Genomic DNA, 25,212 nt, shown 5'->3' on the forward strand with positions numbered 1-25,212 from the left:
AACGATGCTCCTCACGATCCACTCCTATGCACGGGAAAGGCCGGCCCAAGGGCTCATTGAACCTCGAGGCAGCAGGAGGTCGTAACGGCCACGCGGAGAGAGCCGTCAGCACACGATATCGCGGAATCCGACGAACGCAGCGAGGCCACAAGGCCGCCGCCGTCCACAGCGCCGGCGGCTCTCCAAAGTACGAAGACGAAGGCTACGGGTAAGAAGCGCAAGGCTGGGGGCAAGGCTGGAGGGAAAGCTGCTGCTGCTACCGTCAACACCGCCGGCAGCGCTGCTGATGTGACCAAACGGGGGTTGGAATACCTTCAAGCCAATGGCGATTCGTACGAGCCTGGCACAGCGATGCCACGAGCGTATCAGCGTGCCGTACGCCGCACGCCTGACTCTGACGATGAGCTTACTGGCCCGGGCGAGACGCAGGGCACGATTCGCTGTGCCACGCAGCCAATGCCGATACCCTCAATTCGTCAGGAGGTGAGGATATAGAGGATGAAGACGACCCTTTAGCCGATTTTAACGAGATGGACCGGCAGGTGGATGAGGAGGAGTCTGTACAGCAGGAATTGTGTGCAGAGGGTCTACTATAGCTACCGGCGTTAACGCTGCATTTGAATTGACGGAAGTGTGTTTTCTACGACCCCAAGAACATGGCCCTACGTACTTGAATTTGCATCACGGCCAGCTTCACTTTGCGGCTTCAATTGCGGCTTCAACATGCCCTCTGGCGCGCACCTCGATGCCGGCAGCGAATGCGCGCACACACCTTTGCGGCATCGGCGCTGCGCGGCGACCAAGCCACAGTTGACCCACTTTTGGGTGGCCGTTTAGCGTGACGGGGTGGCCTTTTAACTAGTACGTGTTTGAATTGAGTCTGGTTCTTGAATGCCCAATTCTTTTGTTCCTATCGAGGCAAACGGGTGTGCTTGGCTGTAGGGTAGCGCGGTCAAGCTCCAGTCGGAAGCTCGGTTGCCATTGGATTACTCGCTGAAATAGGTCCGCTGCAAGTACGTGTGAGAATGGAGTAGGTACGAAGTTCTCCACCGGTGCCTGGCGCCTAAAACCAAAGTCGGCTTCTGGCTTGCAAAACTAGACTATATATACAGATATAATTACCACCGCTTTCAACAAAAGCAATGAGGTCCTGTAGCTCAGTTGGTAGTAGCATTAGACTAATACTAATCGGGAAGAAGCTCTTCCCCCCCGAGATTAGTCACCTAAAGGTCCTGGGTTCGACCCCCAGCGGGACCATCTTTTTGCGTCTCTCCTAGAACCGCCCTTGGTCCTCGACCTTTTTACTCCGTCGCTACGAAGGCTTACGGAGGAGTCTCCTTTAATACGGGTTAGTTTCACTAGTCGGGAAGGTGCTCGCTCCTTCTCCCTGGGTTAGAAACCTGAAAGGACCCTTTTGTCATGTCTGGACCGTGCTTTGGAACGTCGTCAACGCTTGATGATGGCATGATCTGCTATTGCTCTCGAGATTGTGAAATGCCAGAGTTTGGTTCCGGTGACTTGAAGGTTTCTGTTTTGCCGCAGGCACCGGCTCTTGTGCTTCCTCCTTACCCTCTCCCACCTCTTTGCGAGGCACATCGTCAAGTACGGCATTCTATATGTCACTCAAAAATGCCCCCAAGTCCACCCAAGCTGGGAGGCTGTTCGTATGGCACTTGAGGGGATGCAAAGCGGAAAAGGAAACGTTTGGGCTGTCCTGCTCCTGAAAGCTACATGTGCGTGCCCGTGAGAGTGGACGGCAGCCGAAAACAAAAGGCAAACCCCGGTTGGGTATTGCCACGAGGGCATTCGCCTCCGCTCCAAGCGTCTCCCGCCTAGTCCTCCTCCAGCTCCGGATAGCAGCGCCAGATGCCGCCCGAGTAGGCAGCGCGCCGGTCGCTCGCCAGGTACGCCTTGATATTGGGCCGCTGCTTGACCGCGTCGTAGAGCTCGAAGACGCCGGCGTACTTGCCAGACCGCTTGAGCTTGTCCATGGTTTTGGGAAAGGCGTACAGGGTGCCATCGACGGACTGTTTGCCCTTGTCAGTCAAGCGGCGCAGAGACGAGAGGAAGTGGGAGCCGGTGAAGAGAAATGGGGCGCGCCCACCTGGAAGAGCACGAGGTCGGCATACGTGAGCTGGTCCCGGTAGAGCCACGGGCCCTGGCCGCTCGTCTTGGCGTCGAGAAGCCGCTGCAGGTAGCCGAGATACTTGGGCAGCCGCTCGTCCCGAAACGCCCTGCTGCGCCGCTTGGCCTCGGGCTTCTGGTCCTCGTAGACGGCCGAGACGGCGACGGGGTGGTGCGTCTCGTGCACCTCGCTGACCAGGCCGTCGAGGATGGTCAGGACGATCTGGTTGAGGTGCAGGAGGCCAGGGTCGCCGGGGGCGGGCGCGAGGCCGAGCCGGGGGGCCAGGTAGAGCAGGATATTGGACGACTGGTGGAGCACGAGGCTGCCGTGCTTGAGGATCGGGGGCGCAAAGACGGGGGGGTTGTTGGCGTCGCCCTCGTTGTCGGGTGAGATGTAGCCCAAGACGGCGGACACGGCGTCGTCTCTGGCGCCCTTGGCCGAGTCCGTGTAGGGCACGCCGGCCTCCTCGAACAGGACGCGGACCAGCTCGCCGCGGCCGGGGAGCCCGGGCCAGTAGATGAGCTCGTAGGGGGCATCGTCGCCGGCTTTGGCCTGGGACGACATTTCAACGTGGTGGGACGGCCGTGAGTAACTGAGTATGGCTTTTTGATGTCAGATGGAGGCCTTTGCTTGCATGTTTTTGACCAGGCAGAGACTTACCGAGCAAGAGATGCGAGGTTGTGGTCCTCGAGTTCGACGCTGAGAGGAGGAGCTCCGGCTGGTCAAGATGCTCACTTGCATGGCCGCATCCGGACGCCCCCTCATCGACCCGCGGTTCTGCGGGGTTCTGTCGGGTTGACGCTGTAAGCTCCTGACGTAATTCGACTGTGGGTTCTGAGGCTCTTGCTCTTAGGGTGTGAGTCGTCGCGGCGCGAGATGCAGGGAATCGGGGGCGGACGATGACAGCAAGCCGTATTAACCAGGACCTGCTTCGGGAACCGGTGCCGACCCAAGGCTTGACCTCAGCCTGAAGATGTAGCGAACACCAAGGCTATCATCTACGACGATGGCGCCATCACTTGCAATTCCAAGCCAGGCATCTCCCGCACGGGTAGTAGTGTTGTGGAAGAGCCAACGTCACCTGGTGTCGTGGTCGGTTGAGAGCTCATGATGACTTTGTTGCCTTGGAATGGGGATGAATGGCGCTGTATACGATGTTGTTGGCTTAAGCAAGATGTCTGATATGTTTTTCTTGATTCTTGGTTTTCTCCATTCTTCTCCCGCCCTGCCACGGATAGCTATGTGCCTTCTACATCAATACCCCCTGCGATTGGAAGTAGGTATAATTATCAGACATCTTGCTTAAGCTGACACGCTCCTCCGCCGTGTCACGGATAGATGCCTTACATGTAAACAATTGCGAGTCGATAATGGACGAGGCCACCTCTCTTGTCCCATCTCCCTTGCTTTTCTTATAGTCAGTCCATGGTGACTGGACTCATGACTGGGCTCATCAGACGGGATAGGGTAAACGCTCCAAGCCTGATCTAACGCTGCCTCTCCGTGCATACAAGTTCACCAGGTGGGGGGCCTTGATACACCCGTTCATGCAACGGAATGGGGTCCGCCAAGAGGGCTATTCGACCCGAGCGTCTCGCCCCATCGCCCCAACATTAGCCCGAGGCATCAAAGGCTTGGTGTTTGTAGTGACAAAGCGCCATATACTTGATCATGATATGGCCGAGCTCTTCGGAGCCAACGACTTCCCAGTCTCGTCATAACCGCGCGCTTCAGAAGCTGCGTCCCAAGCAAGTGGGATGGCCGAGGGAGAGCGTCAGTGCTGCATGTAGGGAATGTGTCGCCGCCCGCGGGGGCCAACAAGAAGGGCAAGAATCGTCTAGAACCTAGGACCCATGTCGACAGGCTTTGCTCACCTCTCGTACGTGTTTCTCGTCCGGGCTGAGGCAATGTTTTCCTCGGGAATCACCGCCGTCGACGGGTCTTGATCGCCATAATTCAGCGGCCCGACAGGGACAGGGTTGGCTGATTTCGGCGGCATGACAAATGCCCAACGCGGGCCAGGGTGGAACAGTGCGCGCGGCAATGACGAGATGTGGTTATCCAATCACCTCTTGAGTCAGAGGGGGGATCGATCTCTCTCGCCCCGGTGATTCCGAGCTCCCGAGAGCGGGGGCCGGAACTCGTCGGTTCAAGACCGAGGGCTGTTGGAGCCAACGCCGGCATAAGAGACTGTACAGTACATGGAGCCATGGCCTGGGCACAATATCTGCCATCTGATTCGAATCAGGCCCTGGTGCGGAGCTGGACGTGCAGTCTCCGCATGCTGATGTCGAGTACAAAAGCATCGAGCTCCCGCTGCGACGAGGGACGACGCGGAACATTTTCATCGATACATCCAGCATCCCGTCAAGTCCCGGAGGAAGCGAGATATATACATATAAAATATATGTGATCGAGATACCCGAGCAAGCCAACACCACAAACAAGCCTTGCGGCCACGATGCCTGTCGCGCCCGTCATTGCCCTGTCCCACGGGGGAGGTATGTTGCCTCGACCGTGGCTGCACCATGCCTTGAATCCCTGGCCTCTGCTCCCATCCGTCTCGTTCCACCCGTGGAAGCCCCGATGAAGCTCGTGCCGGCCGTGACTTACGCTCTCTGCCCGCATAGGCCCGCTCCCCGTCCTCGACGACCCCGAACACAAGTCCATCATCTACTCGCTCAAGAACCGCGTGCCCAAGATCCTCGGCCTCGGCACGCCGTCGCAGCCCCGCGCCATCGTCCTCGTCACGGCGCACTGGACGACGGGCGACGCCAACATCTCGTCGGGCAAGACGCACGAGCTGGTCTACGACTACTACAACTTCCCCCCCGTCGCCTACACCTTCAAGTACCCGGCGCCGGGAGAGCCCGACGTGGCGCGCAGCGTCAAGGCGGCCTTTGACGCCGAGGGCCTGCCGGCGGAGCTCAACGGCGAGCGCGGCTGGGACCACGGCCTGTACATCCCCATGATGCTCGTCCACCCCGAGGCCGACATCCCCATGGTCCAGGTCTCGGTGCTCCAGTCGGAGGATCCCGAGACGCACCTGCGCATGGGCGCCGCCCTGTCCCGCCTGCGCGCCGACAACATCGCCGTCGTCGGCTCCGGCTTCGCCTCGTTCCACAACCTCGCCACCATGAGGGCCCTGCGCACCGTCTCGGCCGACCAGCGCGCCGCCTTCAAGGCCGAGTCGGACGTCTGGAACGCGGCGCTGGCCAAGGCCGTCACGGCCAAGGACAAGAGCGCGCGCTGGCAGGGCCTCAAGGCCTGGCGGCAGATGCCGCATGCCGACAAGATGCACCCGCCCAACGGCGGCGAGCACTTCATGCCCCTGATTGTGTGCACGGGGGCCGCGGGCGACGACGAGGAGGCCAAGACGTACAAGGACACGTACCTGGGCGTCGACATATATACCTTTTACTGGGGAGGCGAGCAGGTCGGCTGAGGTGGACACGACGTCAAGAAGCCCGAGGCTGGGCGGGACTCTGTCGTTGGAAGCCGAGGGAGGGACGAAGCACAACTGAGCGTTTGAAGCCTTTCGATGCAGAAGCCGTGACTCGGCCAAAAGTGTGTAGAATGTTGGAAGCGGCAGACATATCCAGTCGCCCACCGCAGGGCAGAGTGCAGCCGTGACCACTTGCAGCCTCCAGTTCCAGTAACAAACGCCCTTGACGCAAGCGACATCCCAAGGACCACCTACAGATCGGAAGAACATTTGGGGTTCGCCATGGTGCATGAACATGGCATTGGTGCCTGGCGGCTGTGCCAGCCACGAGACTCACCCGCCGGGTCGCGAAAAGGGGGCAGCCATGGAGGTTTTCAAACAACCATCCGCGACAGGCCCCTCGCCAAGACTTTGACACAAGCCGGCGGATCCCGAAGGCAAACCGATCGTCAGGAACCTGAAGCGCCATCTTAACATTACCCCTTGCGACGCTTCTACCGGCAACTCGGCATCATTACGTTGCCACGTGCGTTCATTGCCTGTCCACTTCAACGGCTACATCCACGTGCCAGGAGCAGACAGCTTCTCAAAGCTAGTCCACGAGCGTATACATGTTCCTGATGACGCGGCACACTAGCAGACCCAATCCCAGGTTGTGGTTTCGAGTCATGCAAACATGGTAGGGAGCTTGCAAAGACTTCTCTTGCGAGAAACTCAGGTTGCTGATCACCTTGGAGAATCTGTGGGGACTCCCCAGTCTGTATTTTGCTCAACATACATGTTACTGCTGTTTCCAAGACTGAAAACATTATGAGGTTAGGGTATGCAACGCCAAGGTGGCTCCTGTAAACGTCAACAACTGGTAACAATGAAACAACCAATGTCGGACTTGTACACAACTCGGCAAGCTGGCCCCTGAGACGGAACAAAGTGCTGATGTCACTGGATCCGAGCCTCTGAGGCCACGCTACAACTCTACGGGTCCTTGTGCAGAAGAAACAAAGGAAACAGACTGCACGAGGTTGACCTGTGCATTGTGTAATACATGCTTCCATGGTGAGCCGCGTCTGTTGGTCGACTCAGAAAAGCTCCACGTCAGGAGGGCCTTGGCGATGAAGAGCTTCAATAGCCAGTCCGTGGCTTGGACAGACGTTGGGGCGTTTTCTTGGCTGCCGTGCTCAGCCCTAGTGTCTTCCGCGTTAGTCTTTAGAAGTCTTTAGAGTTGCCGTTCGAGGCCGAGCACCACGCACCGGCTCTCGAGGGAACCAGCCGTGGTTACGTAGTTGGCGGGTGACCCAGCAGTCGAATGGAGTCAGCCTAGGTTCCCGTATTCTCGGCAGAACGTGTGCGAGCTACATCTCCGTGGTCTGGGGGAGAGAGACAGGAGCGTCTTAGTGCTGCGGAGAAACGGCCACGAAACAGAAATAGAACCCGGGCGGAGGCCCACTCGGCTTTTTTCTGCCGTGGTGTCGCTTTGCTTTTCTTGCTTGCGGTTGCTTCCGTGGACGCAGTGGGCATCTCGAAGACTTCTCACGGCGCCTCAACTCCTGCCCCCAAGTGCTCTCAAGTATGAGCACTGGCACCGTAGCCTCCTTCTTCTGGGCGCCCACAGGGTACGAAGCTGCCAAAGCAGCCAGGGCGTTTATATGACGCGGTAAGAGGTAGCCAACGCTGACTCCAATCCAGCAGAGACCGGCCGGCCAGTTGAAGACAGCAATCGAGTCGTCGTCGATTGCTCCGCGAGAAGGGCAACAGAGCCAAGAATAGAGTTTCTCCGTGCACACAGGGATAAGCCGGTATGTCTGGAAGCGGTTCACGAGGCTACCTTGGGCCGGTCCGTTTGCTGTGGGTCGCCGGCAGCACCGGATGCGTGGACGGCGCTGCGCCGGAAAGCCGAGGTGTAACATCCGCAGGCCCCGGGTTGGCTGCCGAGACAGGGCTGTAACAATGGCTCCGGTGCCGCGTATGCGCTTACAGAATGCGTCGGGGAGGCTTGAGAGGAAGTGCGTAAGCGGTGGCCTCGTCATGTCTATGGTGTTTGTTCGAGTGGCTATACACCGAGTCTCAGGCTTACGGCACGGCAAGTAGCGCAAGCCAGCGAACTCTCAAGTTGGCTAGACAAGCCGCCACTCGGACACTAGACTTGGCCTGATGACCGTTGGATTCTGTGCAGAAAGGGAAAGGGGGAAACGCAGGCACTTGGCTAACGTGTCTTTCGCGATTGGAGGCCACAGTTGCCAGGAGGCTCGACATCTCATGTCCCCGTCCATTCGGAAACAACGAGGTCCTACGTGGAGTCTGTGGCAGTCAGCCAATCGCATCGGCTCGTGGAAACTGACTTGTTCGCGCTCTTTGCCTTCCCACGTCTCGAGGCTGTGCCTCGCAGCCCCGTAAGGCCGGGGGCCCAAGAGCCCCCAGAGGCTTGAAACGCCAGATAGCTTGACGTTGTGTATTGGGGGCTGCCAAACAACGATTCCCCGGCCGCGAACAAGGCTGACAAGAAAAGAAGCCCTACCTCGTCCCCTCCAGGGTTCGTGCCCTGGTTTGATTGCCCAGTCCATGCGGCCCTCCTTGCGGCTGCCAAAACGTCCGTGTGCTTTGCTGTGGCGGTAGCTTCTTCAGGTGAGCGGGAGCTCGATGGAGCCAGGCTGGGGCTGCGGAGATGCGAGGATTCTGTGCTTGATCATCTCAACTGTCGCTGCCCTAACCCGTGGGAAAGGGGCTGATGGCCGTCGACTATGGTGGCCAGGGGAGTTGTTATAAAGCCGGCATCGTGTCCTGGAGAGACGGCCATCTGAAGACTCATGACAATCAGGTTCGCTCGTTTGAAAACACATCCTTCGCTAATATCTCGTCTTCGCCACTAATCTGCTCCCACTCTCGCTGTTTGGACCGACTCTCGCTATTCTAACACCAGTCATCATGAAGTACACGGGCTCTGTGACGGCCGCCCTGGCCTTGATGGCCGGCCTATCATGCGCCTTTCCCGCCATGGAGGAACTCATGAAGAAGATGCCGGCAGAGAAACGGGCGGGGTCGACCGAGTTGATCGGCGACCTCGCGACGCTCCAGGACGGCCAGCTCACGCAGACGGGCAAGGATGTCAAGGCCATCCTGCAGGGCCAGGCCTCGGGCATGGACACGACGTCCAGCTACAAAAACGTGTCGGCCAAGGGCACGCCCGAGTGCGCAAAGGACACATGCTGCATCTGGAAGTACATTGCCGACGACATGCGCAAGGCCATGGTCGGCGATGCCGGCCGGTGCAACGACGTCGCCCGCGGCGCCGTCCGGCTCGGCTTTCACGATGCCGGCACGTGGTCCAAGACGACGGCGCCCGGCGGCGGCGCCGACGGCTCCACCGTCCTGGCCGGCGAGTGCGAGACGCGCAGCGAGAACAACGGGCTGCAGGCCATCTGCTCGCAGATGCGCCAGTGGTTCAACCAGTACAAGGCCTTCAACATCACCATGGCCGATCTCATCCAGATGGGCGCCAACGTCGGCACCGTCGCCTGTCCGCTGGGGCCTCGCGTGCGCTCCTTTGTCGGCCGCAAGGACAGCTCGACGCCGTCGCCCCAGGGCAACATCCCCTCGCCCTTTGACGGCGCAGACAAGCTCATCAGCCTGTTCGCCGACAAGACCATCAACGCCGACGGCTTGGTGGCCCTGGTCGGCGCCCATTCCACGGCCCAGCAGCGCTTCGTGGACCCGAAGCGCGCCGGCGACCCGCTCGACACCACGCCCGGCGTCTGGGACACCAACTTTTACGGCGAGGTGCTCGAGCCGAAGGCCCCGAAGCGTGTCTTCAAGTTCCAGAGCGACATTGCCCTCAGCAACGACTCGCGGACGAGCGGGACCTGGAAGGCATTCGTCGGCACCGGGGGCCAGGGGCCTTGGGACGGGGTAAGTCATATCGCGGCCTGCCGTCGAGGCATTTCAAGAGAGAGCAGCAAAGGCTGACATTTCACAAGGCATACTCGGGCGAGTACGTCCGTCTGAGTCTCCTCGGCGTCAACAATATCAACGACATGACCGAGTGCACCAAGGTCCTGCCCCCCTTCACGCCCACCTTTACCAGCCCGGATCAGCCGCAGCTCTCTCAATTCCTTAACAATAACAACACTGCCGAGACTCAGCAGTCCTCGCAGTTGATGGGCGGCAATAAAATCAATTATGTTTAATCTTGTGGAGGACGGGAGGGATCAGCGCATCTATCTAGTCGCATTGTATAGACACGCCGGCAGACACGACTCTTTGAATAATGAGGCGGGAAAGGAAACAGGACGGCCTTAATGTCTAGAATTAACATGAGCTGCCCGGGGCAGCAAATTATTTACGCAGCTGAGATATACACAGCATAATTAATCATGTTCTCCGAGACCTCCCCCCCACGCATCCTTGGACGGGGCATAGGGCTGGAGTAGGGCTTGAGACATGTTGTTACGTTTTCGAGGACATGTCTTTCCTTCGGCTCACCGGTCAGCAATCCTGAGTCCTGTACAAACGGGGCTTGCGTCTCAGTCACTGCACCCAGTCATATTTGTCGGATCTGACTCTCCGAGGACCTCTTCACTGGTGTCATGATTGACGAGCCTTCCCTTCCGCTCTGAGACCACGGACCGCTCCCGCCTGGGACAGATGATTAGTTTGTACCAAGCCCTGCCGTGAATCTCAACCGCCACTCTGGGGAAGTTTGTCTCGAAATTTCCAATGTTCCCTTGATTGGCGTTATTGAATCCCCGGCTCATGGAGACGTCTGGGCACCGTTACACTCCGGTTGATAGGATATTTATCTTCCGAGAGCAAGCAGTCCCTTCAGCAGCCGGCCGTCCCGTGTGGCCCGCGCGTGATGGCGAGCAGGGCGAGAAGCCAATCATGCCAGCGCGATCCCATGGGATATTTCGATTTTCGAAGTAGGCTATTAATCGCGGATTACAGCCGGTCTGAGACCAAGTCTCTGAAACAAACATTCTGCTCTAATCATGGAAGCCGACGTCGTGGCTTTCCTAAATATCAGGCCCCCCTGTTTTCAAACAGAGTTTCAGCTCGACCTCGCCCCCGAGGATGATGACACTTTGGCTCACGACGAGCTACTTTGATCAATGGAAGCAGTCCGTACTCTCATAGAATGGCAGACAATTGCGCTTCCACAAGGTGTGGTGTAGCGGATGAACGGCTCAAGCGCTCGGGACTCTTCTCAACAGCTGTAGTACACGTAGTCCTGTGCTATCCATCACCAGGACGCACTCATCGGTCATATCGCGTGATTTCGCATCTTTGACGTTTTGTTTCGGTCATAATAATCTAACTATTCTATTTCTAAAATCGAATTTTCTAACAAACATGCATCTCCCGGCCTCGCAGTTGGCATGGAAGACTAATACATCCCCGTTCTGCACGGGCGTCGCGCCTCCCGGAGACGTTAGGCCCAAGCTGTCGTTGGAGCTTATTAAAGGGGTGCTTGCGCGGGTATAAGGGCCTCCTACGCTCTTTGACGTGGCGTAATTAACGTTGTAGCTGGGCGCCGTGAAGCAGCCCGAGCTGAAGAATAGTATGTAGGTCCCGTCGCGGGCCCGGTAGATGGCGGGCGCCTCGACGAGCGGCTCGTCCCCGACGCGGTCCAGGATTTGCCGCGGGCTTCCGATCTTCTCGACGCCGTTCTTGGACACTTCTTGCAGCACGATGGGGGTCGCCTTCTTGGGGTTGATTCCGTTGTTGCACTCGCCGCCAGCGCCGATGCTGTTGCCGTCGACCTTGTATGTAACATACGTCTTGCCGTCCACGTCCCGGAAGCTAGACGGGTCGATTTCGCCGCCGTCTCTCAAGTCACACTGAAAGGGCTCGTCTTTGGGGGTGTACGGCCCCAGTATCCTCGTGCTCGTGGCCACGCCTACGCAGTGGTGCGAGTCGTTGCTCGCCACCTGGCCGCTAAAGTACAAGACGTAGCTGTCGTTGCCCAAGACGCGGACATCTGGCGCCCAGGTGTTGCTTCCGGTAAAGAAACTGTTCGATTTGGGGAGCAGGTCGATGCCATCGATTTTTGTCCACGGTCCCTCCGGAGCCGACGCGCGGGCCGCCTGGACATGAACCCCGGCGTGCTCGGTCGCAAAGGCATACCAAGCGCCGTCGAGGTCCTGGACGATTGTAGGATCCGGAAAGTCGCTGTCGATGGCCGGGCCCCCCTGGCCGAGTGGCGACGCCTGGCGGACGTTCATGGACACGGTCATCCATGTGAGGAAGACGTTGAAAGAGGCAATCATTGCGTCGTCGCAGGCCCGATCTCACCGGCTGTGAGAGGGACATTAAGGGGGTGGGCGACGACAGCAGTGGCGACAAAGGTTTGAGCGTGGCAGTGACAGCCAAGGTTTCTGTGCGTCGACGGGCATTCCAGCCATTATACTCGACGTTGGCGGGACGCACGGCTTTAAACCGAAGCTTCATGTCTGGCCCCTGACTCAATGCCGTGAACACAGGTTGTTCCACGAACCGTCCAAGCCATGGCAATTTTCCCTTCTTGAATCATGCTCCTCGCAATTCCATGCCGGTTTGGCAAACTCTCTGCCGAACTGCCATGGCATTGAGCACGGGGCCCCACACGGGCTTACCATTGAGAACTTGAGACAAGGCCCATCCATCTCGGGGCCATGAACGGACGTTTATGATGTCGCGGTGAATGTCGAAACTCGAAACTTCGAGGTCGCCCAACTCGCCATGTCTCTCATTTTCGAACCTGGTCGACCAATCTCCACCGACAGACAATGACAGCGTTAGTCCGAACAAGGCCTGCTGAATCAAGCCTGTGGCCCCCTGATGAACCGTTTAAGGGTCCGTAGAGTTTAGGTTTGGCTCAAACGGCGGCTCTAGCCCGTTCCTGGCCACCTCAGGGAGGCCCCTAGCCCTTGGAGGAAGTTGGCCCGGACAGGGGCGCCTCACAACCGATGACTAAAGGGGTAGGCAAGTTGCGGTATGCCGTCGAGCCGGGGCGTCTAGTCAAGCGGCGCGCGGGCCTTGGCGGCGACGACTCAGGGGCCGGGACGAAGCTGGCCCGCTATATCACAGGCTGGCAAGCTCTCGAATGTCGACGAGCTGCCAATCACCAGACTGGTTTGGCAGACAACTGACACGTCCCTGTCGAGGAGAAACAATGTCCACTTTGTGCCTGGCCCGGCTTGTCCGCTTACATGGCGTTGTCGGTGCCTGCCATGAGTTGGCGTTTGCTTTAAATTAGTACATTCTACATTATCCCGGGCGTTCGATATTAGCTTTTCCCTGACTTCCACCTCTGTTCTCGAACCATTCGCTAGCCACCGCTTGACAGGGTGTCTTAAGCAGTTACTCGTTTTCATCCCAGCCTCGACTGGCCTTGAGTCGTGCTGGAGACTCAAGGTCTCGTTCCCCCCTTGCGGAGCATCTCGCAAGCCCACACGTGCCGTCGGCGGCGCTTCGCGGACAACATTGGATGGTGAGGGAAACCTGGACAAAGATGAAACAGGACACGGCTGCATGTCCAGACGAGATAACAGATCCGGGCAATGCCTGGAACGCCCTCTGCTCATCGGATATACCGAAACTGGGGTTTGTTCCCGTGTGTTAGATCGCCCCAAGCATGCACAGTCTATTCATGGAAACTCCCGGGCGCCCCTGCGGCCCTGCTCTGACGCATGGGTGCCCGCGAAGCCCGTGATTGCTGTCGCACGAAAGCTGCCATAGCCAAGTTGAGTCGCAAAGACGATGAGGTATCGCGGCTTGTCCCAGGAAAAGAACAGCTGCGGGCCTTGGCACTTATCAGCGCGCGACCGCGTCGGGATGCCCAGCGGCCATCTTACCGACGGAGTTTTCACTTGCCCACGCGATGAAACTGACAGTTACCGCGACACCCTTCTTGGTCTGCCCTGCAACGCTGCGCGAGGACAGAGAGAGCGACAGCGTTCCGGCCGGCCGGGACGAGGGAGTCAAGTCGAAGAGAAGCCCGACCTTGTGGCTTGTTGCACTAATTGGAGCAGTCATGAGGCGTATTGTCCCGATGAACGAGCTAAACACTTGTCAGCGTGAGGGTCTTTCCCCCAGAATGGATGCTCACCATTGTGCTGGTTGCGATTCAGCAAGTAGAGACTCACGGAACGACGAACCCCGGCATCACCAAGAGGTTCTGGCCCGTCTTTTTGGCCAGCCATACCGATGAAAGAAGCACCACGTCGATGCAGAAGCCGAGCGCCGATGACAACAGCCGCGTCTGCAGCGTGGTCAAGCCCAAGCTCTTGATGATGATGCTGCGAAAGGCCACGCGGCCGTGGTGCAGCTTTATATCAGAGCAAAGCCCCAGATCTGCGGATTCGGCAGTCCCTCGCGGAACTGCGTCGGCTTCCACTTGCCGTTCTGGACGCCCGTCTGGTCGTCGCGCACGCGCTCGACCATCAGGCACTTGTCCTCCTCCGAGAAGCACCCGACGCGCATGGGGGAGCTGGGCATATACCAAGCGACGAAGCAGCCGTGGACGACGGAAATGTCCCCGTAGACAAGGACGATTCACTGCCAGGACTCCAGGGGGGCCGATGGTGATGAGGCTGAAGCAGGAGGCGAGGATGTTACCGACAATCTGCTGCGCCCCGTTCATCATGAACCCAGCCAGCAAGCAGCCTAAGCAAAGCATCGTATGCGAGAGCTTGAAACTATTCAAGTGTACCAGTAACTCATGCGGGGGGCTTGCTCGTCTCGTCGGCACCACTGGAGAACAGGATGAGGAACAAAGACTAGCATCCGACGAACAGACCAAGCAGGGTCCGGACGACGACGAGCCCGCCAATGTTTGCGCAGGCCGCCGTACACGCCAGCACCATGCCCCAGGCCGTGATGCTGAAGCCCAAATACCTTTGCTGTTGGGGCCTGGGCGATGGGGCAGTTTTGCGGATACTCGACGACCAGGAAGGCGAGGAATACGCAGGTGCTGAGCCCGCTGTACCGCCCAAGGAATGACGCAGTCAGGAGTAAATCATACATACGTCCTGGCCTGGCAGACCTGCATCGTCAATGATGCCCATGATGGGAGGCATAGGACATTGTTCCCTTGTCGATGGCTCGGAGGAAGTAAGTGGCAACCATGGTGGCCAGCACGCGCCGGTCCATCTTTCGACTGAGCCCGGCCGATTTCTCTGGAAATGACGACTCGAGGCGGGTATTTGTATCGCGCGAGCTCCTCATCAACCTCGTGGGAGGCTGTGTGGCCCCTGCTGTTGGCGTCCAGGGACGTGGGCCGCCCATCCCTGAGGGACTTTTCTTGTACGCTCGAGCCGATCATGCTGTTCGTTGCCACCGTGGCTTCATCTGCTTCTCGATGTCCGGAGCCACGCTACAAGGCGACTGCGAGAGGCCCAAGTGGCTCGAGTTTGTGCTGCGACCCGGATGAGCCCGTATTGATACCAGATGGAACATCTTACAAGGTCGAGCTTCAAGGTAAGCCGTCATATCGAATGCTGGTGCCATCGGTGTAACCACTTTCCCCTCGTTCAAATCCATCACAACATCCAATCGGGACCTGCACGCCGCTCGCTCGAGTTATGATTGCAGGGGATTTCCCAGCCTCGAGCGAAATTACACAGCTTCTTGATTCAAAGGTCCTCTCAAGCCCGGCTTATACGCAGGGCACAACCTGGCATGTAGTTCATGGGCCGACTTGGAGATATGGAGTTTTTACGGTCCTCTAACAGATTCTGCTTCCGCGTGAATACGTATGGCCTGAGCGGAGAGTCATGATTTCTGCAGGGTTCTACAAACGGTGTATAGCTAGTATATACCCTATGGTTAGCCATCTAAAGCTAAAGAGGAGGAAATAAAGGGGCTACTATATAGTCTTTCCTTACGCCCATTTTATATTAGTTTATCATTGGTGCCAGGTAGATGTCAGGCTGAATTTGATCTTTTCTGGGCCGGGCTTGAGCTGATGGGTGTATCCCCTGCATTTACTTGGGTTCGCCTTATTAGGACTGCATTGGTCCAACGCAGGCCTATCCCCCGTGTTTGTCGGTGTGCACTTTAGGCCTGCTGGGGCGTGGTCATTGCTTCCATCGTTGCGCAGCCTATAACAGTATATATTGTTCTTCTGACAATATAGCCAAGTTGCTTGACTCAGCGCCTATCCGCCGCAACCGGACGTGCTATAACGATGCATAACTTGCTGTAACTTGCTGTATATTGTCCTGCCTGTCTTTACATAATAGGTTGCCCCTTACTTTTAGTTGCTACTCCCCTCTTTGTGCACGCCCTCTTAATTTCGCAAGGGCCATCTAATCCACTTGATTCAGGCAATACCAGCCTATCTACTTTGTCAATTGAACTTCTGAAGGCTTCAGTAGCACAACGCTCCAAGTCTTTCAATCTACTCAGTGGCCCCTGCCTTTAAGCAACTAGATTCACTCATCAATTTACTTATTACCTATGCGAACTCTTGCCTTCTGTTTCCGGCCCTTGCGAGATATATGCAAGTTGCAGGTTTGACCCTCCTGAAGCATTTACTCGTGACGCAGTGACCTAGAACCGGCTGATGTACTGCCCCCAAGGGCAATCCTGGGTTCAGTGGCCGTGGAAATTCAAAATGCCATTTCAGCGTGTAAAGCGCCCTCTCCTCCATTAGTCGGTCACGGGTATCAAATAGATTCATGCCACATGACGTGGACTGGCATATCAACAACGGGCATGGGGCATTGGCAAGAACATGACTTATGGCTTCTCCCGTAATGCGGACCAACGGCGGAACTGCGTACTCGGCCAACGGCTACCGGGGAGGGCCCAAGGGGAAATATGGACAGCTGGGGTCCAGACTCAACTGATGCAACTGCCTCGATGTAGTCTGGCCGTGGCCGAACCACCCACAGCTTACCGACAGCACTCGCTTCAAGCCACTCTTTCAGTCGTCAAAAACTGTCGTTACTACTGAGCAACTATTCGTTTATACAATCCTCGAGTCCATCTGTCGATTCAAGACACTAATCATGAAAATCGCACTTGTCATATTCGCGTCCTTGGCCGGTTCTGCCTTGGCGGTGCCATTTTCCAGTCTGGGCAGCAAAGGCTCCCAGGCCTTGAATAGTGCAGATATCCAGGAACCTTGCGAAGATGCGTCCAATAAGGCTGGGGACCAATGCCGTAAGAATGGGATTCTGGACTGGTGGGAATGTTTTCCCCTCCTGCAAGATGCCGTCATGGGGTGCTTCGTGGACCTCGACAAGCTTCCCGGAACGGACGAAGCTATTCATCAACAATGCCGCACCGAGGTTGTCAAGGCTCGAGCCTGCCATGACGTGATCAATAATAGATATAAAGATCCTTGGGAAAAATGTCGAATTGGACAGATGAAAGTCTACCAGGACTGCACCAATCCCCTCAAAAAGATCTGGGAAGATTTCTGCGAAGCGGAATACAAGAATACTGGCAAGGAATGCAGCAAGAGCGAAGATGAATGCAAAATTGCCGAGATGGATGCCGCCGCACGATGTTTGGTAGACTACAGCAAGTCTCCCGAAACAAGCATCGCTATTCATCAGCAATGCCGCGCCGAGGCTGTCAACACCGCCAAAGTCTGTGAATTTCCCAAAAGGGACCTTAACACAGAGATATGTGCTGGAAAACTGGTGGAAGCCTACCAGGACTGCGCCAAAACGGCATCGACGGCATCCGGGCAGGGCTCCGTGTGCACCCCAGCCTCTATGCAAGACATGCCAGGAATCCATTTAGGCGGAACGGGACCCCAGGAATGAAGAGTTTACAAAGTGCGAGGCAAGATTCCATGACAACCGATGCGTCAGAGAGTTGTTCCATTTGCAATGCTCTGGCGAACGATACGACGAAAGATGCAATACTGGCTGGCGATTGGCAAGGGCAACCGCAATTTATCCTCTCCAACGCTTGACCTCCGGATTGTGGAGAGATGCTGGCAAAGCTCGGTCTTGGTTTCCTTCTATCCAACGTGCGTTTTAGAGTCAAAGTCTAGGCATTCTGTCTAGGATTTCGATAAAAGTCTTAATAGGTTACGGTGCTTTAGATCGCAACTTTTTGAGTAGGCTGCAAGCTGAGATAGACAATATATAACTAGACACTTTCTTCGTATATACCGAAATCGCGATCTATGTATAAATTCCTCCTGCATTGCCGTCACTAGAGGAAGTATTTACGGCTGACGAACGGATCAGCCTCATGAGCTCGGAACGCGGCGTCCGAAACAACGTGATGCAAGACGTATGGTCACTGTCAATTACTGGTGTCTGAAGAGTGTAACCAGATTGGCAAATTCACCTACATTAATAGATAATATACAGCTGCAGATAGATATAGATGTACATCTATCCATCGACAAGAGGTCTATATGGGTCATCTATCGATCCATCTGGCCGTTATTAGAACTTTGACTTTACAGCCTGCCTAATCAGGCTATTTATAAGGGAAACGTGAAGCTTGCTAGAGGCTTAAAGAGAGATATATATGATTGACCATTCTATAAGGCCAGCTATAATATATACTGTCAGCTAAAGTGTTTCTACTACTTTTAGGGAGGCCGGTGCATTCTATACAATCTCTCTTAACGCAAGGTCTATATAACCGCAACATAGTCAATTAAGGATCTCTTGTTTATAGTGTCATGTTGCGATACATTTTTGTGTTTTCTTCAATTGGTTGAAACCAGTAACACCCCAGATCCGAGATGATAGAAGCGTAATGCTGGGCCATGTAGGTCTCGACGCGCTGCTCGCTCCACGCCCAACTGGCAAGTTCGCATAGGCAGAAGTCCGAGCCTCGACTGATGATCCTAGCTCCATCTCTTCCCATCTTCACCGGGTATGTGACTCCTCATGAAGAGGGTATCTTGAAGAGGAACGAGCGAGCCACGGAATACCTCGCATGCCCCGGCCTGGGCTCGGCCTGCGTTTCACCGCTGGGGCTACCAGCTTACACCCATCCACATAGAAGCAAACGTGCCACCGTTACGGCCTTCCGCTCCGGTGACGACTGCATCGCTCATCGCCGGCGCGCCAGCATGACATCACGGGGCCAATCCTTATCGCGTAGCGGGACACGGGGTACTCTGTTCGCAGATGGGCAGCTCGTGGGGGTCTGTGGGTGCTTGGCATCGGCATGGCAGGCCATGTTGGCCACGGGCCTCGGCCGGTCCAGTTGAAATGGGCTATATTATGCCCTCATATGTTCCCGCGCATGTGGGCCTGGAGGAGGAGAGTTTTGCAGACGATTGCAGGACTCTGTTGAACTGTTGGATGCGATGCTTGGGACGCAATCTCGCACTGCTCGACCGCGTCGCCATGAAACAGGCCGCTTCTATTCTCAGCATCAAGAAATAAGATGGACAAACTACGGCATTGACGCCGCCTATATCCGCAGGTGAAGTGTCGAGCTCGCCACGTGTACGCTCCTCCCATCCGTCATTAAACGGCGATTGGCTCATTGATATAGAATGAAGTACAGGTCCACTGAGATGCCCCAGCAGCTCTTAGCTTCGGGGCCGAGTTTGCGAGTAGCCCGACATTTCCTATACGAAGCCCTGGTAGGGCTGAACAGGATTCAAGCTAGGAATACAAGACCAAGAGCGGTAAGAAGAGCCCAATGGCATGGGGCCATCTTTCGACCATCTCCAAGCAAGGCCGCACGCAGGAAGCAGCTGCCCCCCCCTGCGCGGATCGCGACGGTTGCCACAACCGGCCATCTACTGCACAGAGCGTGGGTGCCGTGTGGGTCTGTAGCATGAATCCGCCATTTCCCGGTCGACAAGCGCCGCCGCTTGGACGTCCCGGCCCGTCCGAGCGGCAACGTTACCGGCGACCACTCAGGGGAGGCTTGATAGCAGCCCTCTGGAACTTCGACGTTGGGCAGAAATGTTCATCTGTTTGGGGGGAGGGACTGGCCTTTGCGCTGATGAGGCTCATGGGTTGAGGAGAGCTCAAGATAACCCCCCGTCTTATGGACACCGTCTTATAGACGCGCCGGCACATCAGTCGACTTCGGGGTCTGTTACTCCGGCCGCAGTCTGTGCGTTCCTTGGTGAGTGGAAGCGCATAATCTAGCCTGGGCTCTTTGCGCCGAGGCCAGCTTCTTCTAGGTGATGGCAACTCCAAGCCCATCAACAAGATGGAATACACGGAACCCAACAACACATCAACGTTCATCTCTTAATAAAGACATAACTGCACCCCGAAAAGTCCTTACGGCACGCCAAAGACGACAACCCGGCTCTTCCACGAGCAAAATAAATAAAAAGGGGAAGGGGGCAGCGGTTTAAGCATGCATTTTTACCTACCCCCTCGAATCGCCATACAGCCCACGAAACACCCCTGTCCCCGACTCCCTGCCAACCCACAACGCCCGCCCGCCGCGGCCACCGGCACCCAAGACCCCTTGAGTCGGGACGAATGGGCTGGTGGTGCGTCGACTTGGGACGACGGTCCGGCGGCTGTGTTGGGGAACCGGGGGGCTCCCATGAGCGAGCGAGCGCCAAGAGCCGCCGGCGCTGGATAACAGGGCCCCTTGCGCGTGGTGTTTTTGCCCATGGAGATTGGGGCTTGGTGTGTGCGAGATAACGCGAGTGTGTCTGGTTCACCATGATTAGATGGGGGTATCCGTCCAGCGCAACGTCCGAGCACACAGCCGGTGCTTGGCAAGCTCGATCCTCGAGGATATCGTCGGGTGTAGGGGAGCTCACGACATAAATGGGCTGGATGGGTCGCAGCTCGCGGCGTGGGCGACGAAGGCTGCAGAGCGTCGACGTTTGCACCAGCACCGCCATCGTCAGTCTCCAACCGGCGAGCGAGAGACATCATCACCCCCTTCGAAGACTGCCATCGACGAGACGATGAGGTCGACGGCCGGTCCCTTGACGGTGCTCGCCGTCTTGCGGCTCGCAGCAGCAGCGGCAGTCAACATGGACATGGGCATGGACATGGACAACAGCACGCTCCACGGTAAGCAAGCAAGCCCTCTTGTCTATCCGGTGCGCCCGCCATGGCTCCTCGTCCGAGTCACGGACGAAAATCACCAAGTTGGAGCATCAAACTGACACCCCCACCCCCAACAGCCCGGGCCTGGCAAGCCAAAGACTCGGGCGCCGAGTTCGAAGTCTTTGCGCAGTACTCGTCGGCCGCCTACTGCGACGAGCTCTACGACGGCTTCGACCGCACGCCCGTGTGCTCCAACCCCAACGACCGCGCGTGCCCCAACTTCCGCGACACGACGACCGTCAGCGAGTTCCTCAACGACGACTTCTACGGCGTCGGCGGCTTCATCGCCAGCAACCCGACCCGCCGCCACACCGTCGTCGTCTTCAAGGGCACCAACTCCATGTTTGACGTGGGCACCGACATGACCAAGGGCTTGACTGCGTGGTGAGTGCGTGCCGTTGCAACATGTGTCGACTTGGCATCTACATCTATCCAAGGGGGGGAGTTGCGTGGATCAAATCCAGCCCCCTTTTCCCCTAGTTCCCCTTGCTATATACTACATCAACAACCCCTGAGCCTGGCCACATTCACATCTAACACAGGCCATGACAGCGACCTCTGCGACGGCTGCCTCGTCCACTCGGGCTTCTACACGGCCCTCAACCGCATCCGCCCGGAGCTCGAGCGCGCCGTCCGGGCCGAGCGCCGCCGGCCGGACCGCCTGGGCTTCCGGCTCGTCATCACCGGCCACTCGCTCGGCGGCGCCCTGGCCACCCTCGCCGCCGTCCACCTGCGCAACGCCGGCATCCCCTGCGACGTCTACACGTACGGCGCGCCGCGCATCGGCAACGACCGCCTGGCCGCCCACGTCGCCGCCCAGCGCGGCTTCACCGCCCGCATCACAAACGCCCGCGACATCGTCGCTGCCATCCCCAACTACGGCTGGATGATCTGGTACTGGCGCAGCTACGCCCACCACTACCCCGAGTACTGGTACCCCGACGGCCTCGACCGCGGCACCAAGCTGTACGACCTGCCGCGCCGCGTCTGCCTGAGCGACGGCCACTGCTCCAGCGCCGTGTGCAACTCGCCCTGGCGGTGGGCCACCTGGCGCGGCTGCAGCCTGCAGGATCACCTCAGCTACATCGGCCGCTTCGAGCCCTGCGCCGGCGGCGGCCGAGGTCGCGGCGGCATGGGCCGTTCGCGCCAGGCCAAGTCCGGCTTCCGGTCTCGGCTGCCGGATCCGCGATCCACCACCCGATGGCTGCAGTGACGACGAGAGAGAAGCATGTTGTAAGCTGGCGTTGAGTCTGGATTCGAGCCAAAGCTGACCATGTCTGGTTGCTGGCTCTCCGACAACTGTACATTCACTCCTTCATTCCTTCATCCGCCCCCTTTCTAACCTGTGTCATATAATATTCCTTCATCCACATTTATATAACTCCTACTCCCGATGTCGACATCCTACGTTGCCATGTCCCCATGCGGCCTTGTTCCCAAGCTCAGACCCTGAGAGGCTCTCTTCGCGCACACCGGCTTCCATTTATTCGCTTCACCATGCCCAAGGAACAGAGAATCACCAGGTAATTATTACTCAATTACTTCAAAGTACCCGTGTCTGCATCTCTCGATGCCTGCAATTGCTTTTGTCAACCCCGTCTTGAATCCATGACCAATAAGTCGTGTCGCTCGTCATGCTGTCGTGATCCCAACACCAGCCCCTATATAAATAAAAAGAACATCAAGGTTCTCGCCAGCCGTTGCAATCCCTCTTCTAGTTTCCGACACCAAATCAAATCTACTGTCCCATTGTCCGACCCCGTTCTTCAAGAAGAGAGAGCACGTGTATTAAACGGTGGTGTAATGGGCACCGTGTCGCCAAAAGGGGTGGTCCCAGACATCGTACGCTGTTGAATCGCTTCCGAAACACCCCGGCCGTGAAGAGCGAAAAACAAAAGGAAAATGTGCAATGCCGTGTCCCAGAGTCATGTCGAGGAAAAGAGCAAAGAAAAACCACCGAGGAGAAATATCGTGTCCGAGTCCGCCTGGTCACTCGGAGAGGGGAGCCGGCCCAGCTCGAGGCGACTGCTCCGACCGGGGAGGCGACTCCTCGGACAGAGGGGCCAGCCCGGCCTGCCGTGGCAGCTCGGGCGGGTCGACGCTGGCCCGCTGGGCGTCCAGGGGCTCGAGGTCGTCGTAGTCAATGGGCCGCCCGCGGGCCTCGTCCTGCGGGTAGCCCGGGGGGCTGGGTGGCACGTCCTGGTAGACGGGGGGCGCCTCGTTGTCCCAGCTGACGCCGAGGCCCGGGCACTCGGTCAGGACGACGGCAAATGACATGCGCAGGATGCGGCCGGTACCCGACTGCGTGGCCAGATGCAGCCTGCCCTCTGGCGCGTACTCCTTGGACACGATAAGCTCAATGGCAAGCGAATGCGTCACCTCGGTGCCGTCGCGCGTCTTCAGGTCGCAGGCGTACTTGGGGGTGCGCGAGTGCGACTTGAACTGGTTGATGCAGTAGTCAAACTCCATGTCGACGGTGCCGTCGGCGCCCGTGTAGTCCGACTTCCAGCCCTCCTGCAGCTGCTTCTCGCCCAGGAGGCGCGTCTCGGTGCGCGTCTCGCCCTTTTTGGGGCGGTCGGGCGCGGCGGCGTCGTCTTCGTCTTCGTCGTCGTCGTCGAGGTTGCTGTTGGCCTTCTTCCCCCTGCCCACGACGGGGGCCGCGGCCGCGTGCTTGTCGCAGGGCGGGGCAATGGTGTGGATCGTCTCGTTGAGCCTCCAGTTGACCTTCTTGAGCCGCCACAGGTAGACCCAGCCAGGCTTTTCCTCGTCGTGCGACATGAGGCCGTCGAGGCGGAGCGTCAGCCCGTTGGAGCCCGTCGGGTGGATGACGGTGTTGTAGTGGGCGCTGGCCTTGATGTTGGTCGGAGGGAAGACGCGGATCGAGTGGTGAGGGTAGAGGGGCTCCGGGAGGGAGCGCTTGACGTCGAGGGAGCGCTCGAAGCGGACGCTGGCGCACGAGTTGCCGTGGCCGCGGACGACAATGGCCTCGGCCTTGAAGGCGTACGCAATGGACAGCACCGACGTGTCGAGCGAGGCCGGCAGGTGGCCCTCGAGCAGGGCGGAAAAGGGGAACGAGTGGCGGCCCCTGGCGAGCGTCGTGGCCGTGGGCTGGGCGAGCAGGCGCCAGGTCTTGAGGTCGGTGGAGCGGTGCTGGCACGGCAGGCAGTGGCTCTGGCACGGCCGCTTGTGGGTGGTGTGCAGGCTCAGGGTGGCGACGAGGGAGCCGACGTCGACCGTCTCCTCCTTGACGTCCATGATGACCTGGCCCGAGACGAGGGCGCCGGTGCTCTCGTCGGGCGAGCCGTGGAAGACAATGGGGGGGCTCTCGATGCTCCAGTCGAGGGTGAGGGCCGACGCGCTCGAGGCGTGGCCGTGCTCGCGCGAGACGCGGCGGCCAAAGGTGAGGGAGAGGCGGTTGTAGCTGCGGAGGGCGTCTGCGAAGTTGTCGGGCATCTTGACGGCATGGTGGTGGTCGTCCGAGTCGGACGCGTAGGGGCTGGGCGCGAGCGAGTTGTTGCGCGAGGAGCCGGACGAGGCCGAGGACGGGTTGCCGCCGCCGCCGCCGTCGGCCGCCGTCGTCCTCTTCTTTCGGTGGGACGGGTTGGCCGAGGAGGAGCGGAGGAAGTTTGTGACGCGGTGGGGCATCTTGGCTGTTGGAGATGCTGCTTCTTGGAAGGGGGCTTCTTCCGGCTGCCTTTCCGAGTCGGGTCCGCCCGACGATGGCCTGCCTGCTCTTGACACGACCCTGTCGTCGTCGGATTCTTGGTTTGGGCGCCTTCAAGGGCGCTTCTTGGTCGGCTTGCCCTCCACTGCTTGGTGGCAACCGAGATGGGCAGCTTCAGCCTTGGCCGTGAGAGCCGTCGAGGCTTTCGTAGCGAGGCAGTCGTCCGTCGACAGCCAGCTTGGCGGTGATGAAGGCGGCGGGCGGCGACGGCCACGGGAGTCTGGTCACAGCTGCCGGTGTTGCTGCCGGTGTTGCTGCCGCTCGTTGCTGCTGCTCGTCGAGTGCGCGAGCTGGAGTGACGACCGGGTGGCTCGGACGATGCGAGTTTGATCCACGTCGGAGCTTGTAGTTTGGACGAGGCAAGGGAGGGATCGAGGGATAATGAATGTCTCTGTTTTTTTGTTCTTTTTCGAAGAGTGGGAAAATTTATTTCGAGGGGGGGCAAATCAGGCGATGTGACGGTGCCGATGCTAGGGCCGGTTTCGGCCTTTTGTCTCTGGACGGCGGGAGGGGGCTTTGTCGCGGGACAAGAACGGACTCGGGTTGTTCTTTTTTTTTTCGAGGATTCCTTTGCGCGAGGATTGGAGGGTTGGAGGGTTGGCGAGGGTTGTTCTGGATGCGCAGAGAGAGAGGGTGGGAAATTGTCTGCTCGTCGACCGAAGCCGCTTTTGCTTGTTAGTGGGCGAGAGATCCACCACCAACTAGTAGGTAGTCTGGCGGAGATGTCCAAGAGGAGGAGCGGTCAATCGCCGGCGTTAGGGGGGCCGCTGCTGAGGATGCGAAGCAGCTGGCGGACCACTGGTATGTATGATCTTCTATAACGAGCTCGGTAGGAAGTCGCCGGTGGTGGGGAAAAGGAGGGAGCCATAATATATAGCCCACAAGAGGGCATCGTCAGCTACTAATATACCGGTCCTCCCCCTAT

At 58.0% G+C, this 25,212-nt stretch overlaps 9 protein-coding genes and 1 non-coding gene across 10 annotated transcripts; 6 read left to right on the forward strand and 4 right to left on the reverse strand.

The window, feature by feature from the left end:
• Positions 1–26: 26 nt before the first annotated feature.
• On the forward strand, positions 27–495 carry HRG_08422 (uncharacterized protein; the record flags this gene model as incomplete). The annotated part of the gene is made up of 2 exons (XM_044866893.1): positions 27–208; positions 279–495. The coding sequence occupies 2 exons, from the start codon at positions 27–29 to the stop codon at positions 493–495; spliced, it is 399 nt and encodes a 132-aa protein (XP_044717780.1).
• Positions 496–1,146: 651 nt separating this feature from the next.
• HRG_12118 lies at positions 1,147–1,257 on the forward strand. The gene has a single exon. It is a non-coding gene; the product is annotated as a tRNA-Ile (tRNA).
• A 575-nt stretch (positions 1,258–1,832) lies between these two features.
• Positions 1,833–2,689, reverse strand: HRG_08423 (glutathione S-transferase family protein; the record flags this gene model as incomplete). The annotated part of the gene is made up of 2 exons (XM_044866894.1): positions 1,833–2,027; positions 2,105–2,689. The coding sequence occupies 2 exons, from the start codon at positions 2,687–2,689 to the stop codon at positions 1,833–1,835; spliced, it is 780 nt and encodes a 259-aa protein (XP_044717781.1).
• Positions 2,690–4,586: 1,897 nt separating this feature from the next.
• Positions 4,587–5,570, forward strand: HRG_08424 (catalytic ligB subunit of aromatic ring-opening dioxygenase domain-containing protein; the record flags this gene model as incomplete). The annotated part of the gene is made up of 2 exons (XM_044866895.1): positions 4,587–4,626; positions 4,756–5,570. 2 exons carry the CDS (start codon positions 4,587–4,589, stop codon positions 5,568–5,570), a joined length of 855 nt encoding a protein of 284 aa, XP_044717782.1.
• Positions 5,571–8,492: 2,922 nt separating this feature from the next.
• Positions 8,493–9,751, forward strand: HRG_08425 (peroxidase domain-containing protein; the record flags this gene model as incomplete). The annotated part of the gene is made up of 2 exons (XM_044866896.1): positions 8,493–9,473; positions 9,542–9,751. The coding sequence occupies 2 exons, from the start codon at positions 8,493–8,495 to the stop codon at positions 9,749–9,751; spliced, it is 1,191 nt and encodes a 396-aa protein (XP_044717783.1).
• Positions 9,752–10,864: 1,113 nt separating this feature from the next.
• Positions 10,865–11,830, reverse strand: HRG_08426 (glycosyl hydrolases family 43 domain-containing protein; the record flags this gene model as incomplete). Its single annotated transcript, XM_044866897.1, has 1 exon — positions 10,865–11,830. The coding sequence occupies one exon, from the start codon at positions 11,828–11,830 to the stop codon at positions 10,865–10,867; it is 966 nt and encodes a 321-aa protein (XP_044717784.1).
• Positions 11,831–13,189: 1,359 nt separating this feature from the next.
• Positions 13,190–14,592, reverse strand: HRG_08427 (uncharacterized protein; the record flags this gene model as incomplete). Its single annotated transcript, XM_044866898.1, has 6 exons — positions 13,190–13,344; positions 13,397–13,602; positions 13,688–13,869; positions 14,101–14,207; positions 14,267–14,523; positions 14,570–14,592. 6 exons carry the CDS (start codon positions 14,590–14,592, stop codon positions 13,190–13,192), a joined length of 930 nt encoding a protein of 309 aa, XP_044717785.1.
• Positions 14,593–16,555: 1,963 nt separating this feature from the next.
• HRG_08428 (uncharacterized protein) lies at positions 16,556–17,320 on the forward strand (the record flags this gene model as incomplete). Its single annotated transcript, XM_044866899.1, has 1 exon — positions 16,556–17,320. The coding sequence occupies one exon, from the start codon at positions 16,556–16,558 to the stop codon at positions 17,318–17,320; it is 765 nt and encodes a 254-aa protein (XP_044717786.1).
• Positions 17,321–20,418: 3,098 nt separating this feature from the next.
• Positions 20,419–21,776, forward strand: HRG_08429 (lipase (class 3) domain-containing protein; the record flags this gene model as incomplete). The annotated part of the gene is made up of 3 exons (XM_044866900.1): positions 20,419–20,527; positions 20,641–20,947; positions 21,116–21,776. 3 exons carry the CDS (start codon positions 20,419–20,421, stop codon positions 21,774–21,776), a joined length of 1,077 nt encoding a protein of 358 aa, XP_044717787.1.
• A 776-nt stretch (positions 21,777–22,552) lies between these two features.
• Positions 22,553–24,208, reverse strand: HRG_08430 (uncharacterized protein; the record flags this gene model as incomplete). Its single annotated transcript, XM_044866901.1, has 1 exon — positions 22,553–24,208. The coding sequence occupies one exon, from the start codon at positions 24,206–24,208 to the stop codon at positions 22,553–22,555; it is 1,656 nt and encodes a 551-aa protein (XP_044717788.1).
• Between the last annotated feature and the right edge of the window lie 1,004 nt (positions 24,209–25,212).

The sequence above is a fragment of the Hirsutella rhossiliensis genome (genome assembly GCF_020360975.1).
Source record: "Hirsutella rhossiliensis strain HR02 chromosome Unknown scaffold00010, whole genome shotgun sequence".
Classification (NCBI taxonomy): domain Eukaryota; kingdom Fungi; phylum Ascomycota; class Sordariomycetes; order Hypocreales; family Ophiocordycipitaceae; genus Hirsutella; species Hirsutella rhossiliensis.